The sequence below is a fragment of the Astatotilapia calliptera genome, chromosome 15 (assembly GCF_964374335.1).
Source record: "Astatotilapia calliptera chromosome 15, fAstCal68.1, whole genome shotgun sequence".
Taxonomy (NCBI): domain Eukaryota; kingdom Metazoa; phylum Chordata; class Actinopteri; order Cichliformes; family Cichlidae; genus Astatotilapia; species Astatotilapia calliptera.
The window spans coordinates 18,660,226-18,677,834 of record NC_137436.1 but is presented as its reverse complement, the minus strand read 5'-3'; the positions used below and the strand labels follow the sequence as shown (position 1 = coordinate 18,677,834).

At 39.3% G+C, this 17,609-nt stretch overlaps 1 protein-coding gene across 1 annotated transcript in view; it reads right to left on the bottom strand.

Moving 5' to 3' along the window:
• Positions 1 to 17,609, bottom strand: part of map3k5 (mitogen-activated protein kinase kinase kinase 5) — an 87,921-nt gene that overhangs the window by 20,960 nt on the left and 49,352 nt on the right. The window contains exons 8-17 of the mRNA XM_026143641.2: positions 15,682 to 15,794; positions 14,112 to 14,271; positions 12,757 to 12,910; positions 12,516 to 12,623; positions 11,862 to 11,914; positions 8,605 to 8,700; positions 5,087 to 5,168; positions 3,607 to 3,740; positions 1,329 to 1,456; positions 897 to 1,033 (exon numbers count right to left, since the gene is read on the bottom strand). Of these exons, the coding sequence (XP_025999426.1) occupies positions 897 to 1,033; positions 1,329 to 1,456; positions 3,607 to 3,740; positions 5,087 to 5,168; positions 8,605 to 8,700; positions 11,862 to 11,914; positions 12,516 to 12,623; positions 12,757 to 12,910; positions 14,112 to 14,271; positions 15,682 to 15,794 (1,165 nt within the window). The remainder of the gene's footprint in view (positions 1 to 896; positions 1,034 to 1,328; positions 1,457 to 3,606; positions 3,741 to 5,086; positions 5,169 to 8,604; positions 8,701 to 11,861; positions 11,915 to 12,515; positions 12,624 to 12,756; positions 12,911 to 14,111; positions 14,272 to 15,681; positions 15,795 to 17,609) is intronic.

Here is a 17,609-nt window from a genome sequence, read left to right as displayed (position 1 = left end):
GTCTTCTGTTTACTAAACCTAATGTAAAGGTTAAAAATGCACCATGTCCTACACACTTTTTTTGTGCAAAGTTGTGCTGTGGCAATGTAGTGCACTTTGTAAAGTGCAAACAATGAGAGCAAATTTAAGATGTTTTGAGTTTATTTTGTCTGAAACCTCCTGGGCTTTAACATGAGTGTAAAAAGCTGCAGTTTCACAAATGGCTATATGAGGTTGGCTGCAAAAACAAATGAATCTCCACTGACCACCATGTTAAAGCATGGCCCAATTTTATAGCGTTAAACAGAATCTTTACTATCTGGTACAAGACATTTTGGTCTCTATAGCAAGTTTCCCTTTGAAGGTGGATATTTTTCGGTCTCACCGTTCTGGATATTAACGTTAAGCAGTGACTGCTTTGATTGGCACAAACCCACACACAAAAGAAACTGTAGCAATATGCTGTCTCAACTAAGAAGTCCAATGAACTGGACCTCTACCAACTGTTTGTAGTACTGGTCCCTTTGAGTGTATTAGTTCTGAAGTTATATGAACAAGGCCCGTTGTCAGGTACAGGCAGTCCAGGAAGTTTACACTTCAAGTTTGGTGAATGAAATTCTGGTATTTTATGAATCTGTTGTCTGTACTTTTCTTTGTCGCACTCATAATTTGTATGAGTGCAGCTTGATAACATTAGCTGATTACTTTCTGCATCAACCCTTCACCTAAACATGGTCACTGTTGGCTGGCTCCAAAAAACTAATACTCCAGAGTCCAATCGTTCAATCCATCTTTCATATGCAGTCTATGCTTACGACCCCAATTATCTATAGAAAGTCTTTCTGAAAATGAGTCTGCAGATGTCACAAAGATGAGCCAACAGATTGTTAACTCTGCAAAAACCCTTCTTTTGTTACCTTGATGTCTCTGTGTGCAATCTGGTTGTCGTGCAGGTATTTGAGCCCCTCCAGGATCTGCCGTGTGTAGAAGCCGATGGTGGGCTCATTGTTTTTCAGTGGGCCCCACTTGGACCTCAGCAGTGCAGACAGACTCCCTGAACACCAGGGGACAAAGTACAACAATCATCAATATATTCACTCTCAGCAGAGATTAGCAGCAGAGGACTAAGGCCATTATGTACAGGTTTATACTACTTCTCTGCAAATCACCCATCTTATCTATAAATGCAAACAGTGTTTTTACTGTTAGTGTAAGTATGACTGGAAACAACACATTCTGACATCAAAAAATTGATTTTGTTTCATACCGGTTTCCCTCCATTTGGACAATAAAAATTATTTCAGGACAATTAAGTTCTAACAGTTCCACAGCATCGGGAAGCGTCTCACCTCCAGGCACCTGCTCCATGAAGATCTTGATGAAGCCGTTCTCGCTGATAGAGCCCAGGTACTGGACAATGTTCTTGTGCTTTAAGTGTTTGTGGAGGGCGATCTCCTCATGAAGTGGTTGAGAGTACCTGTGTAAAAACAAGTAACAGTACATGTTTCTTTATATCTGTGGGTCAGCTACTAACAGCAAACGTGGAGGAGTCAATCAACAGCCAAATTGGGAATCATATAAGCTGATTTGAACTGTATAGCAGCACATCTAGTTATTATCATAATAAAGTTGAAGGTAAGTATATTAGTAGCACACTTAAATAGCCAAATGTGTTGGTGTCTCGTGAGTCTACAAATACTCTCTTTATTCAAACAGGTGATTGTGTTATAAGTTGAGCTACAGCAGGTAGCGCCACATGTTTAATTTGGCAGACTTTTTAATGCTTTATGCCCTTCCAGATGTAACCCCAAAGGGATCCGATCAAACTGGGAACGTTTTACTTGTTAGCCAAATAGTGTAAACCAGCGGTCTCCAACCTTTTTTGCGCCACGGACCGGTTTATGCCCGACAATATTTTCACGGACTGGCCTTTAAGGTGTCGCGGATAAATACAACAAAATAAAACTAGTACCGGTACGGAAAAAAGAAAATTTATTCATAACACGTGAAAAGACCCAGGAAAACTGAGTTAACGATAAAAACGATAACAAAATAACGCTGAAAACCGATAAAAACCCTGAAAACTATACATTTCACACCTGAGCCTCTACTCTCACGGCCCGGTACCAAACGACTCACGGACCGGTACCGGTCCGAGGCCCAGGGGTTGGGGACCGCTGGTGTAAACCACAAACAATGGAAGTAAATGTAAGAGCTAAAATCTATGTAAAAAAAAAAAAAATTTTAAACATATATTAGACAATTTGTTCTGCACAAAACAACGATTTGTTAAAATAAGTAACTATCTTCGCTTGTGGCGGTGTCCTGCTAATGTGTTTTTTCCTTCAGGTAAAATAAACCTGGTAAAAACAAGACAAACTGAGAAATAAAAGATTAAACCAGAAAATCAAACCGACGCTAAGTCCTGATATCTGACCAGAACAACAGGTACCTCTGTACTAGGAAGAAATGCCCGTGAGCAATTTCTTTTCACATTCAGCTCTCTACATGAATCACACCCAGCCTCTCGCTCTCTCTCTCCTTCTCTTCCTATCTTGAGATTTCATTCCACTTGTGAATTATTTACCCAAATTCTCCACATTCTTTGCAGTTGAGCGCCCTGCTGGCTTGCTGATGTGATTAGAGGAACAAAGTGTGAAATCATCTAGTCTGCAAAAGAGTCTTGCAGTATGAGATGAGTAGGTGGAACTATGTGGAGACAAGCATTTCGAGCAGAGACAGTGATGGGAATAAAAAGGCAGAGGGTGGGAGTTTGCATTCACAGCTCTCCACTAACCAGTCACTCAACTGGATACCAGTGCTCTGAGAGCCAGAAACCACCAGGGACACAGCTGAACTGAGCTTGGCACTCTCAGCCAGAGAAAAGGACTAATTTTTAATGACACTCCAGAGCTGCGCTGAATGAAATGAGACATTAACGGCACAGACACTTGTTAACATTTGGGCTGAAATTCAATCTTTGTGCAGTACAATAAACAGATGATACATATTATCTTAATACAGTGCCCCTATTGAAATTTCTTAATAACCAAGTGCTTTGATGATTATTGTAATCCACTATTTGTCACAACCTCTCCTGTGAGTTTGCCAACAGTGGTGCTTATTCTGCAGCTTAGGTAAGCTCACAGTAACGGGACATGAAATGTCCCTACAACAATTGCCTGGCCTGTGAGCCAGTCAGGACATACTAGACAGAAACGACCGAGCTAGCTGACTTGCTGATTTTTCAAAATAAGAGCAGGATATTCTATTAATAAAATTAAAGAAAGCTAAAACTTTCACTACCAAATATGCTTGGTTGACCATTAATATGCTTGACCAGCCTGCCCAAATAAAGTTTATGTGGGAAACACTGAACACAGCCGTTTCTTCATCAGTCTACCAGCTACATTATGAGCCAGTCTTAGACTTGGCACTACAGCAAAGGTCATGAAAAACAGGATTCATCCTCTGAGTAACAGGAATATCACCACTGGCAGACTTTCCTGCTACTGTGGCAAACAACAATAGAAATGATTCATTCATCCATGCGTATTGCAACATTGTTCCCCTGTGATTACTAAAAAACAAAGAACAAAAAACCCCCACAATAGCTGTTTTTCTGACCTGCTGTCTCTCTCTGGTATTTCTTTGATGGCCAGTCGGACCTGGTTACTGAGGTCTCGACCGGCGTACACCACTCCGAATGTACCTTTACCCAGAACCACTCTCTCTCCGTGCTCATCATACTCATAGTCGTACTGTGGAGACAAGAGAAACATGCAAACTGTCATTTAAAAAAATATATATAAATCAATCAATAAATAAATAGTAATATATACGGTATTTGCCATAAAGAATCAAAGCAAAATCCCATTACCCAAAACATGAGGTTACTAAATGTCACTGTCCATTGACCAGAAGAAATGCACCCACCATGCATTTTTACAATGACAAAGAGAAATAAATTAGAATAGTTAATAGTTAAAATAGAGTGATTTAATGAGTAAAGCACGAGTTAAATCTGAACATAGTAAACCAGTTTTCTGCATTCCCACTGTACTGTTATAATTATGTTATAACTGTTTCATAAATGAATATTCTCTTGTTGCTGAAGCGGGTTGGCACCTGTTGCATGAATGAAAGAAATCAGCAAGTCTTTTCACTCCCTTAAAATACGTCTGATTGAGTTTTTATAACTAATAAAGGCTCTTTTCTTCTTAACGCGATTTCCTTAGCTTTGTTCCACTGATTCCTTCCCCCGTAAAAACACCTCAAAATCAAAGTTTTCTAAAAAATGTGAGTAATGCTTACGATGACTCCTCAAGAGCCCAATTTTGTGTTATATTCTTAAGGGACGGTGTAAGCTGAAGACTAACCGTCCCTCAGTGCAGGCTGATTAGAGTTGCATCACACGCATAAAAATCCCCCTGAGAAAAACCTGTTAGTCATTTGATCTGTGCCATGCTGAGTCAAAGATGGGTGCGGCAGCATTTTTCGTAATTAGCTTATTCTTTTCCCTAGGCTCTGCTGGTAGAAGGCAGGCGAACGCAACAGCAGGTGCCTGTTCTGCGCTGTCACACAAAGCACATGAACAAAATCCAGGCCTTATCCCAGCGGGCTACTGTTCCTGTCTGAGCGTTCAAAGCTGAGTTTCAATCCAGTTATTATCATGCAAATTGTGCCGAACTGGATTAGAAAAGCTGGATGGGGAATTTGATCAAACAAGAGCAAAAACACGTCGTTCACCGTTTAATAACTGAGTAATAAATGCTGCATGAAAGGAGTCGGTAGGCTGTCAGTAAAGAAGAAGAGCCCTAATTATCTTTTGAAAGATGGGTTTCTGGTTTTTCTTTTTTTCTTTTTGTTTTTACTGTCAGCACTTCGTCTCTTTTTATGACAACATATTTCCTGTGGCATTTTAAAAGCAGGCAAAGTACACCGCAGAAACACAACAGGATGCGACTAAACAATGCAGAATAATGAACTTGTGGATTTTTCATTCTAATTAACAGTGCTTGGAGGTAGAGCTGCAGAATTATTAATTTAGGAAAAATTATGAACATTATGTTCAGAGGAAGTGTTTTGGTATCACGAAAATAATCACCTCTAAGGTATCAGTGTCACATTCTCCTTCCTCTGGACACTTCCAGGCTTCCTCTGTTATGCTGTTGACCAGATCACAAAATCTGCCAAAGAAAAGACCAGAGTCTGTTTAACGATGCTGATAACATGTATATCATATTTAACACAACTTCGGCATCTCGTAACAGTGGCATTTTACATTGCTACAACTTTCAACACTTTTACATTTAAAGATTTATACATTTACAAAGACTGAATTATTTGACATTATTTTGCAGACATGACATATATTAAATGAACACTTGCACAGAGTAATGGCAAATAGGAATGCCTTTCATTCAATATATGAAAAAGTTGGTACGTTTTGGCATTTCAAGAGAGTCGGAAAAGGAAACAAAGACCTTGACTTTCAGTTTTTCAGTATACTAGAATGAGTCCATGTTGGGTAAATAGAATATGAGTTACGGGCTTGACTAGAGTGATAGGAACAAGAAAAACACGTGCAGGACATCAAAAAGATTTTTAATATTGGAGTCCCTGCACTGAAAATCAACTTTCCACTCATATAAAAAAACAAAACAAAGTTAAACAAGAAAAAGATTTTGTTTAATAAATAAAAAAAAAAGTTTACTTTAATAATTGTCTGTGAAGGTTCTCAGTCATCCAGGTCATCGTAGTCAAAGGAGCTTGCAAAGAAAAGCGTCTGGACTTCTTTACGTTGCTTGAAGACGTTTCACCTCTCATCCGAGAAGCTTCTTCAGTTCTAAGGTCAAATGGTGGAGAGTCCCAGATATAAACCTAGTGGGAGTATCCCCCCACAGAGGGACAAAAGGACCCCCTGATGATCCTCTAATCGCCTGAGCCAAGGTGTGAAACTGGGTGTGGGTCCCACACCCAAACTCTGGCTGATTGGGACCCACACCCAGTTTCACACCTTAGCTCACGCGATTAGAGGATCATCAGGGGGTCCTTTTGTCCCTCTGTGGGGGGATACTCCCACTAGGTTTATATCTGGGACTCTCCACCATTTGACCTTAGAACTGAAGAAGCTTCTCGGATGAGAGGTGAAACGTCTTCAAGTAACTTAAAGAAGTCCAGACGCTTTTCTTTGCAAGCTCCTTTGACTACTTTAATAATTAACCTTTTTTTAGGACCCCCCCCCCCCCATCCCCCATCCCCCGAACACAACAGAGATGCATATGAGAGCAGAAATGTCCAATGTAGTCAGATTGGATGTTATCCAATCTTTCTGCCAGCTCCCTCATACAAAGTCTGTGTGATGTCAGATTGCGAGGGATACAGTGCCACTGACTTCCAAACAATGTGGGATAGAAATGTAAAGTACGAAGGCTAACAGTGCCTTGGCCCTCCGACTTTGGGAACCTTTCTACAATAAGGCCAAAAAAGCCTTTTAAGGCCAACAATATGCTGTAAACATCTCCCTGTTGGCATTGGTAGCTAAAATCAGACTTATTTGTGCTGCAAGAAGTATTTTGCTTGTCAAAGATGGCCAAAACAGAATAAATGCAAATAAAAATAAGGCCATTAAGTGCAATCAAGCACAGTTTGCCTCTGTATTAGCAACAATACCTGTCTTAGGTGAACCCCTAACAAAAAATACATTATGGAGCTTATATATATAGTACTTAAATAGCTAACATAATTCAGAATCACAAACATATGGAATTATTTGTCAGAAATCCATTTTGTGCATATTGTTATTGAGTGGTGTTGTTTTGATTGTGCTTTTATCCAGAAGGGGTTACAGCGTGTTTGCATGCACACCTCCCACATGCATGCATACATACAATGACCTTTTCCACTCTCGGAGCGCACAAGCTGTGAATTAACACGCTGCCTCATCATGCAGTCACACACCGCATGCCTGCAGGTGTTCAGTGACACGTGCGCTTGTGCGTGCACACATGCACAAGCGCATTCAGTCTGGGTCTCTTCCTCTTCCCACCGTCTTTCATCTATTTCTCCCTCCCTTCCTTCGTCCCTCTTCTCACCACTCCTATCCTACTGTCAATGCTGTTAAAATGAGAGCAGCATCATAACAACAGCAGGCGTGAATCAGGCATGACTCACTGACTCTCACACTCCAGATAATGGAACTGGAAGAGCGAGGAAGGCTCATATGTGAAAGTCACAAGTCTGAACACTCAGTGCTTCGCATAGCAGCTAGTGAAGAAGAAGATGGTGTCCAAATGAAATAAGGTGTGTTTGTGGTGATCGGGAAGGCACAAACTTTGCACCTGAGTGCAGGACTGATGGGAAACACTCAAACTACTGATGGGAAAGGCACAACCAACATGGAGCTTAACTTCTTTCTTTCACCTGCTAATTACAGAGTACAAAATTGATGTCTGATTGGTCCAGTGTGTGAAAAGTTCAGCTAATATTTTAGTGCATTCACTGCTACTGTATGCTTCTGTATGCTCTGTCAGTAAGTAAGGATGTGACGTAATTCCAGATGTGCAAACGTTTCTGATGCAGAACATTTCCTGCTCTATTCCATATATGAGAAGGCTCAGCTGTGTAAATGAGCATAACCTGATCCTGTTTGTCCTAAATTCAAGTAAGAAAATTACTTAAGTTTACAATTTGCTGTGAAATCTTTCAGAATTAATCAGTTCAATAACACCTGTGTTTTAAGGAGAATCATAAGGCTTTGTGTCAGTAAAGGTGAAGCAGATTGCCCATTAACCATAAGCTGTCTTTACATATCAACTCAACAGTTGGAGCACATTATTTCACTTGCTCTTTCTCACAAGTTGAACAAAGACAGGTAATATGGGGCAGTTGGGCAAGTCTAGATAGGTTTAGGTTTGGAATGCACGTGTGAAAATTGTAATAGGTATAAGGATTCAACCCCGACTGCTCCTCTCCACAATCGTTTTGTATGTAAGGTAATGTAATGTGGGTCCCGCTAATTAATAAAACATCATTTTTTAAAGGGTTTACAACTGGCTCAATAAAAGAAGGAGGGCATTAGTGTTAAGTTATTAAGTTATTAAGCATGGGTCCAATTATGAGAGTGGTGGTCTTAATTGATCAATTCATCTGAGCCACACGTGCATTATCACTTTTACAACCGCTACTTATGAAGTCATTACAATGAAGAAAGGTGTGAAGGTGTGCCGACCCTTTACTTTGATTCATGACAGCAGCGTTTCTTTGTAATGATAGCAGACTGAATGTGGAGAACAGAGAGATGCTAAATTACACTTATGGTTAAGACATTTCAGGCTGTTCACTATCTGATATTTCAATGGATGGCTCATTAAACATGAATATTTCAATAATGTAATTCCGTACGAAAAAAGAAAGAGAAATAGGATAGGCCATTTATATTAAGTTTAAATTAACATTAAAGTGCCTTGAGCCAAGTGTTGTTGTGATTTGGCGCTATATAAATAAAACTGAATTGAATTGAACTAAAAATTAAATGAATGCAGTCACATTATGACATGATTTATTATGGTAAATTGCTAAAGATCTGGAATTGCATCTGTAAGAGAGAACACACAGACCAACCTTTTACAATGCATCTCTGTGCAGAAGTAGATCTGGAAGTCTTCTGCATTATGAAGGACGTAGAGAAAGGCACTGCGTTCATCAAACTTGGAGATGCTGAGGAGAAACGGTCCACAGTTTGTCCTCAGTTAGAAACAACCCACAATAACATTAGAACAGATGTGAGCTTTACATTGAATGAAGCTATAGCTACAAACTGTTTCTTTTGGAATATTCCACAAAATTCTCAAATGACACCAACTATTAAGTAACTCTTTCAACTATTTATCCACGTCATGTTGCTATTTTTACCCATTTTTCAACAACATTTAACATTTTTTTTTGTTTCTTTAAGCCATTTGTTAATCTATACTGTTGGACAACATTCCTTATTTAAATGCTGTTTGGTTTCTATTTGGCTAATGCTTTTGTTTTTGCTTTTTTAGCAGTTTCAGCTGTTAATACTTTTACCCAATATGTCTGTGAAGGTTCTCAGTCATCCAGGTCGTCGTAGTCTAAGGAGCTTGGAAAGACCTCTTTCACAGACATATTGGCTCGTGTGATTAGGTAGAGGATCAATAGGATGTCCTTTGTCCCTCTTGGGGGGGCATTCCCATAGGGCTTAAATTTGGGACACTCCACCATTTGACCCTAGAACTGAAGAAGCTTCTCGGATGAGAGGTGAAACGTCTTCAAGCAACGTAAAGAAGTCCAGACGCTTTTCCTTTCCAAGCTCCTTAGATTTTTACCCAACAGATTTTTTTTGCTAGCTCTAATTTAGCAAAAATGGCTAGCTTATGGTTTTCACTGTATACACTAGCAATTTGAACTGTTAATGCATATTAGTCAATGGTTTCAAAGCTAGCTAGCTAAGTAAATTGATTCAGCTAGTTACTGTTTTTTCAGAAATTTCCATTTTAGCTATTATTAATGCACACTATTAGTCAGCAGTAATAAAAGCTAGCTAAAGCTTTAGTAATCCAACTTATAACTTTGTCTTTATTTATTAACCAATTACTATTTCTAAGCTCTTTCACTATTATATTTAGCAAACATTTTCGCTTTTAGCTAACATGTTCAAGTTGTAATGTAATGCATACTCTCAGTCAGTAATAACTGAGAGCTACAGCTTAAACAAGTCAGCCAAAAGGTTCTGCCAAAGGTTTCTTCTGGTGTAAAAGGAATTTTTCCTTGGCACTGTTGCTAAGTCCTTGCTCATAGAGGGTCACGTCATGATATGTATACCGTGGTATACTAAATTATTAAATTATTAAAGATTTAAATATAAATCATCATTAGAGCATATAAAACTGTAAATGTGACAAATGTCAGTGGTCAAAAGTTCTCTATTTTCCCTCATAAAAAGTTTAAAAATATTTATCCCCCAGAGTTACATAACACTAACACTATAACGTCACCAACAACACAACAGCTGCCCACATAGTTGTTTCTAGCTTATTCCAGCAGAACTGGATAAATGCCATTCTATTTCACATTATAGATAATAGTTAATCAAGAAAAACAATAATGTCTCTGTTAATTGTACCAGTAGAGCTAATCTTCTCCACCACCCCCACTCTACCGCAGAAGTAGCCCCCTAGGGTACTTGTACCCTGATTGTGAATCACTGACTGAATGACTTAAAAATGTAAAACCACATGTAAAAATTAAATTCATAAATGCAGCCTGTGCACACAGATACTGCACTCTAAAAGTATTTCATGCTAATATATACAATAAATATCTAATGTTATGAGCATGGACTACAGCAGTTGTAGTTTGTTTCCTATAAAAGTCACCATCAGAAACAGCCATATAAGCTGTTAGATGACGCTCAATTTCTGCACAAAAGATGGACAGCTAGAATTGTACCAACTAAATGGAAACTTTTATCCAGTGGAATTGGCAATTGCCCATTCCTTAGTAAGAATGCCAAGGCCAGAGCTGCTGAACCAGACAGCAGAGTCCCTGCATGTGTGGTTGTATTGTAGCCTGCAGGGCTGCCATTGTGTCCTGCTGACTGTCTGCAGGCTGAGTGGGCATAGAGAAAGAGTCGTTCCCTAGCAACATGTGAGCACAGCCCTCAGCTTCTCTCCGATCTGACACTGAATTCCTTTGAGGACTGTGGAAAAAAAAATTGGCAAAGAGAAGGACATCATAAAAACTGTCTGTGTAATGCTGGCGCACTCGGATACCATCTGAAGCTGCAAGAGGTGAAGAGACAGCACAGCGACTGGGCATACCTAAAACCTCTGCTTTGGTGTTTACAATTGCAGATTGCATGCAGTTATTACAATATTACTTATTTTTGCTTTTGAGTATGTTTCGATACACCTACTTGTTAAACAGGAAATGCATGATTTTGTTTTACTCTTAATTTTATGACTTCTATTATGTTGCCCTGGGCTTTAAACACCATTTTTATTCGAATTAACATTGGAGTATTTTTAGTTTATTCAGGTGTCTTTTTGGGCATTTTAAATTAATATTTCTGAACACTGAAATATCATCTTGTTTAGTACACAACTCAATGTTATTATACATGTTTATGCATTTCTATTTGATTTCAAAAGCTTTTCACTTTGCATAATTACAACTTTTGGACATTTAATGCTTTTATTTATGTAGCAGCTGAGAGCAGAAATGAGACAGGAGACAGATAGAGGTATGGCATGAAGCAATTTTCTCTAGCCACACAGGAAGCAGGAACTCAGTGTTCATTTGTTTAAAAGGAGCAGTTTGATATTTCAGGAAATGTCCTTCCTTGCCTAGAGCTCATTACATTGTCGTGAGTCCCCAGAGTCTGCTGAGTGCCAGGTAAATTCATGGTAACAACACGAGGGCTGGAAGCCTTTTCCACCTCCAGTCTTTGTAATCACTGTATACACTGTACATGTATATACCATTACCTCTGCACTACAGGCACTGCAGTATTTGTAGTAATCTGTATTTATTTATCCTACTCTTTTAAAAAAAAATTACATATATTTTCTTTATTTATATAGTTTATTTTTAATTAGTTTCACCTTATGTGTAATTTTGCTTTTTTCCTACGTGCAATATTGAGCGGGCTCTGAACCTAAGAATTTCGTAGCCTGTAATGATGTAACATTGTTACCTCTATATGACAAATAAAACTTGAAACTTGAACTAGAAACAAATGTTACTTTCTCTAATGATCCTTTTAGCCTTTTCATAGTAGTTTCTGCTTGCAGTCAGCTTAAAGTCCACTAAGCGATCACTTTTAACAAGGCTTTGCAGAGACTGCAGGCACTGACCTGACACCTCGTACAGATGTGGCGCTGAAGTTCCACTCATGGATCCCCTTGTTCTGCAGGACAAGTCAAATCAACAGGATAAATCGTTAACTAAACATTATTGCGAGCATTATCATAAGAATCAGTCCACTGGATTATATCATTGGCGCTTATTTAGTTCGTTTACTAGCACGACTTCCCTGGCGAGCAACCATTTACATTGACGTGTAAGCTGGGAATAATGAGCAATAACATATGAAAACAATCGAGAAGACAGAGGCATAAAGCTTCATTACAGGAAGCGACAGTCCATTATCACAACACAGCATCTCCCCAGATCTAGAAGAGACATGATCACGATCTCAGCTTTCCTGTTTCGTTAACATCTGTCGCCTTATGTGACATTATCTGTAGTTCATCATTTACTGTAACCAGTGGAAGCATCAGTATGTTTGCTAACATAAAACAGAGTGATGAAACCAGCACAGACTGTTGAGGTGCACCAGCGTAGGATTTTGTTTTATTTTTCTATGGTTGCAATGAGAGTTTTTTCTTTCTGTTACCCATATTCCTATTAAAAGCAAGCAAAATACATATATACAGTACATAAACCTATACTCAGTATTATGCAGCAAATATATTCTTTAAATAATTTTACTGCAGTGGGACACGCACCTTGTCATCAGGAGCAACGTGCCAGATTGACACTGTGTTGTCATCCACGTCTTTGTTTATGGACAAATATGAAGGCTGGTACACTTTAGTTGGCTCCAAAATCAACACCTGGACAAGACATATATGCATTGCACATTTTAAACCTTTAATTTTCTGAGCTTGCATTGCATTATTTTTTTTTTGTTTCCACATTTTAACAAAAACTCAGATGTATTATTTCATGTTAATCTGTGTTTCTTACAGGAAATCGAACAGAGGAGACATCTTTTTTGGTCGCCTCCACCAGGAAGTCCATCCAAAAGTCCACCAGCTCCTGTTTGTAGGAGGGCTGCTCTACGCTGGGCTTGTTGAAGTGCTGAAAGATCAAGATGGTCTCCACCAATGACCGCAAATACCTGGAAGCAACAGAAGTATTACCAGATAACAGGAATAAACAACTTTACTGCTGTGGTATATGTCTTTATGGGTGCTTTGCAAATAGTTGCCATCTAATATATAAATGCTGACAAACTGTCAGCTTATTGCACTCAGTCTGAGTCAATCTGTGCCGACGGCCACAACTTGTCTGTGAAACATCTCTTTGTAATAGGGGACTTGATTCAAGTTGGTTACCAAATGGTTGCATTGTAATTTCCTGTAGACTGACTTCATCTTATTAATGCTTTATCAACATTTTTAAAGTTCCATTCTGACTCGGACAGCAGTCCCCTGGTCTTCAAAGCAACATTTTTAAAGGTAACAAGATTACAAGTTCATCGGACAGGGTTGCATTAATTTCACGCCGCAGTTTCCAACCAATGTTTTCCACAGTGTGACTGTAGAATTACAAAAACATGTGATATGAAGACAGAGAAAAGAGAATACCTTACTGGTAGATAACTTTAGCGTTGTTTAAGGAAAATTGCTAACAAATAAACACTTTAAGATATGACTGCGTTTCTATGCTGGAGCCTGATTTTGGTGTGATGGTTTTCAGAGAACTAAAACAAACACAAAACAGCTGGGTTTCATGCACTGTAGAAAAAAAAGAAACGTTTTTATTATTTTCCTCCACATGTTGTACATAAAGTATCATAAAATCTGTGTGAAGTCTGAAATTACCACATGCCTTGCGGGCAATTACAACTATGTTCCACCACCGTGAAGGCATTATGTTACGATGGCGTGAACGGGATATTGTCATGTGGCATCTTTCTTTAAAACACATCTAGACTTGCAGGCTAGCTTGGGGACCTAAAGACGAATATGCGCTATTAAAAGTGTAAAAAAATATCAGTTCTCAGTTTTATCTTTGGAGAAACGTTGTACCACACTTTTGACAATTCACAAAAAATTACGACACCAGGCTTTTATATCCTTCAAATCTAAAATGTAAAGACAGAGATACTGTTCAAATGAGCAAAGTGGCTTTTTTTGGTGACTTTTTTCTTTGTTCTTCAAATACACCAAATGTTTGCCAGTGGCCACAGATGGCTGCTTTAGTTTCAAAGGGAAGCAGAGCAGACTTCATATGACAAACAGAGAGTCACAGTTGGTGATGGAAGTGGTCTAAAATGCATTTTTTAGCATGCTAATTTGAACGGATTGTGTTCTCACCATATAGGGGCTTTAAGCTTGAAGAGTTTCTCAGAAGCCTGGATGACCAGGGTGCTGTCACTGGCCAGGATGCTGGCACCCAGGAAGAAGCCCACATCCCAGTAACTCTGCAACTTGTCCAGGCTGCCTTTTTTACCCAGCAGGCTGCTCAGCTTAACTCCTGCAAACAAGACAAACAATTTAATGCTGGTGAAATATTTTGTTCCATTTCCATGTGGACCATAGGCAGACATGCCAGTTAACAAGAAAGCCAAAGAAAGACCATGCTGTACTTGGGTGTGCCACAACTCGCACTACAGCAGCCTAGCTATATTATTATTTTTATTAGAACTGCTAAGATAAGCAGCAGCTACATGTTTTGCACAGCCTGCTGCAGAAATCTGCCATTTGGAGAGACAGTGGGGATCTTATGAGATAACCCCAGGGATGCATAAAGGGATGGAGGGTTGGGTTAATTTAGAGAGCTGCGGGCCAATTCCCAGAAAAGCCAACTCTAATTCCCAGATTCCGGAGTTCCTCTGAGTCTCAGACTTCAGAGGGAAAAAAAGTGTGGGCAAAAGCTCAGCTACACGCCTGCCTGACTAAAAAAGGAAACAACTATACATTATTTGATTTTGCTTTATTGAAATATGCATAATAATAACAAGGTTTAAAAATAACTTTATTTAACAAAGTTTTCCAACCCATAACTTTACTCCCCTGGTTCATATTTGGCATTCCAACCTTATCCTAATAGCATTCACCTGCAGGAAGTCACTTTCTGTCAAAAAACCCCTCTAATAAATGACTCGGCACACTCTACTCTGCACCAAATGACAGGCATACACAGTTAGTGGCTGTGTAAGGAACAATTAGCAGCATATATCTCCCTCTTGCCTTGTTGAACTAAAATGAAGCTAACAGGAAAGTGAATTTTGGAGTTACATCCACTTTTGTGGTCAAAAAATCTGTTAAAGATTATCACCATCCACTGTGTCAACAGCTGACACGCTGAATGTGTTAGCAAACACTATTAACACACTCAGCAAACACATAACAAAATTATCTCTCATTTGGAGCCGTGTCTCTTGCCACTTGGGTGAATTAAATGAATCCAATTTTCACTTCCTCTGCATTTGTTCTGGTTCCAGCTAACTCCAAAGATTTGCTGCCCTCGGTTCCTCTAGACTTTGTACAGTTGTTGTTTGGCGTTGAGTTAGAAGCATATGTGAGTTTATTAGAGGTTTTCCATTAAAAACAGCTGCTGCCATAGCAAAGGTAGTTCATTTGACAGCAAGTTAGAACAAACGCAATGAGCTGAAAGATGCTAAACTGCACTTTAGCTGTGAGGGGAATTGTTTCTCTGTGGGTGACGCAATTTTCATTTCCATTCATATAAGTTATTTATTTGTGCAGCTTTAACTGACCCCTATTTCCACGTTAGGATAACAATTATCGTGTAAATTACAGACAAAGGACTGATTAGACTGATTAGAGTTTGATTACTCAGAGGTTAGTCAGCAGGCTTAGTGTAATAAAATGAAAAGCTGCATATTTAGGACACAGACCAAAGTAACCAGGGTCCACTCACCCACTTTGCGGAGCTCGAACGACGTGTCAAACTGGTGTCCAGCTGCCAGCAGAAGAACAGCATAGTTGATACCAGAGTGTAGTGTTGGCTCTGACTCAAACCCCTTTTTAAACCTGAAAAGAGAAGAAGAATGATTCACATAAACAGTTTTCTTCCAAGAAATGCGTCATTCCAAATCCCAAGCATCCCTGAGATAATGGATGGCTTCCCAGGACTCCCCCGGCTTTCTGAGACACTTCAAGATAGAAAAAAATAATTACAGCCATATTGAGTTGGGGGCCACAGAACATCAAACAGCAACTGTGAGAACCCCCACAAAACAAGAAATTTCATTTATTTAATGAGCAATCTGTTCTGCGGAGGGGAGGGGTGCGAGCGTTATTAGAGGCCTGTGCCAAGTTGTGACACGGAATTGGAAATAACAGCCAGATGGGAGCTTGATTATCTAAGCAGTCAACAAAGATATGAAATCTTAAAAAGCAATTTCCAGATAAAGACAATCAGCCGCCTTGTGTTCTCAATAAGCCGACTTCCGTCAGCTAATGTTAGCCTTGGTGCACTCGCATCACAGCAAAAAGTGAACAAGTAATTCCTCTCAGCCTCTCAGTGTGGTGATTCGAGGGCTTACAGAGAATCAAAGAGCTCACACAGCACTTTCATAGGAGATGGCAAATTTGAGAGTTCAGTTTCAACAAGCTGCTGGAAACCCTGCAAATGCATCTTTCTTTGTGCTTACTCATTAGTGTCAAGCTGACTTAGCTAGTTTTTGGGTAGCAAATATCCAACTCGATCATATCCAAAAGGTCCCTGCAAGTTGTCAGGCTCCAAAAAATGTTAATTAGAAAACGTAAACACCAGAATGTTAATTTACTCACACTAATCTCTTTATTAGATGCCAAACTGTAAGAAGACACAGAAACCTTTAATGTAAAAGTGCAACCAAAAGGATTTCTGACTCCACGCACAAAAAGCTGATTTTAACTCCTCTTTTCTCCCTGGAAGTCCTGATGAAGGTTGATGACAGATCATTTAGTGAAGCCCTGTTCTTACCACTTGCTGTGATCCATCTTTGATGCACGTTGGGTCTCCTCCACTGTGTTAATACTGAAACTCGGTTTCCATTTTGGTGAGAAAGACGACTTTACAAGGGGTAAATTTGATGAGCTGGGTGGGAGGCAAAACCTCCTCCTCAGTGTGGAGTGAATGGCACACAACAACATGAAGAGTGCTGAAAGGTCACTGTTGGATGCCTCCATAGTTTACTCTGACAGCTGGACACTGGAGGATAAACTTACGACTGCCATGAATTTTGAAGAAACGATGTGCATACATCTCATAAGACGTACGCATACATCCTCTGACCTGATGCACTGCCCATACACTTGCCTTACACTGATGACAGCTGCTAACTGGACCATAATAGATCCTCGCTATTAAAATCAGGTCAGCCTGATATTTGAAATCCAGGATAAAAATTGTACGGAGAAACTTTTGAACAGCAGCTGCAATCAAAGTTGTCCAGATGTAAAAATGAAGACAGCCATGAAGGGGAAACTAGCCAAGTATAAATTGTCACTAAAATTCACTCAAACAAATACTGCTTCTAGTTAGGATTAATATAGGACATACAAGACTATATTATACTTGACTTATTGAAACACAGTTTAAAAATATGAGACTTCTTGAGAGATGGCAAATCATCCCTAAAGTGGTTTCCCAAGGATAAAAGACGAGACACAAGAAAGATTCAGCGTGGCAGCAGTTTTTGTGCCAATGCCGCTGAACTTAATGTCTTTTATTTCTGATTTTATTGTTCTAATATGAAGCTACAACAGTCTGATGTTACCCAAACCAGTTTAACTTTATTGAACTGAAAAGTTTCAGCTATTTTTGGTCACACTAGGCAGTGTGGAAGTGATGCAGTCTTC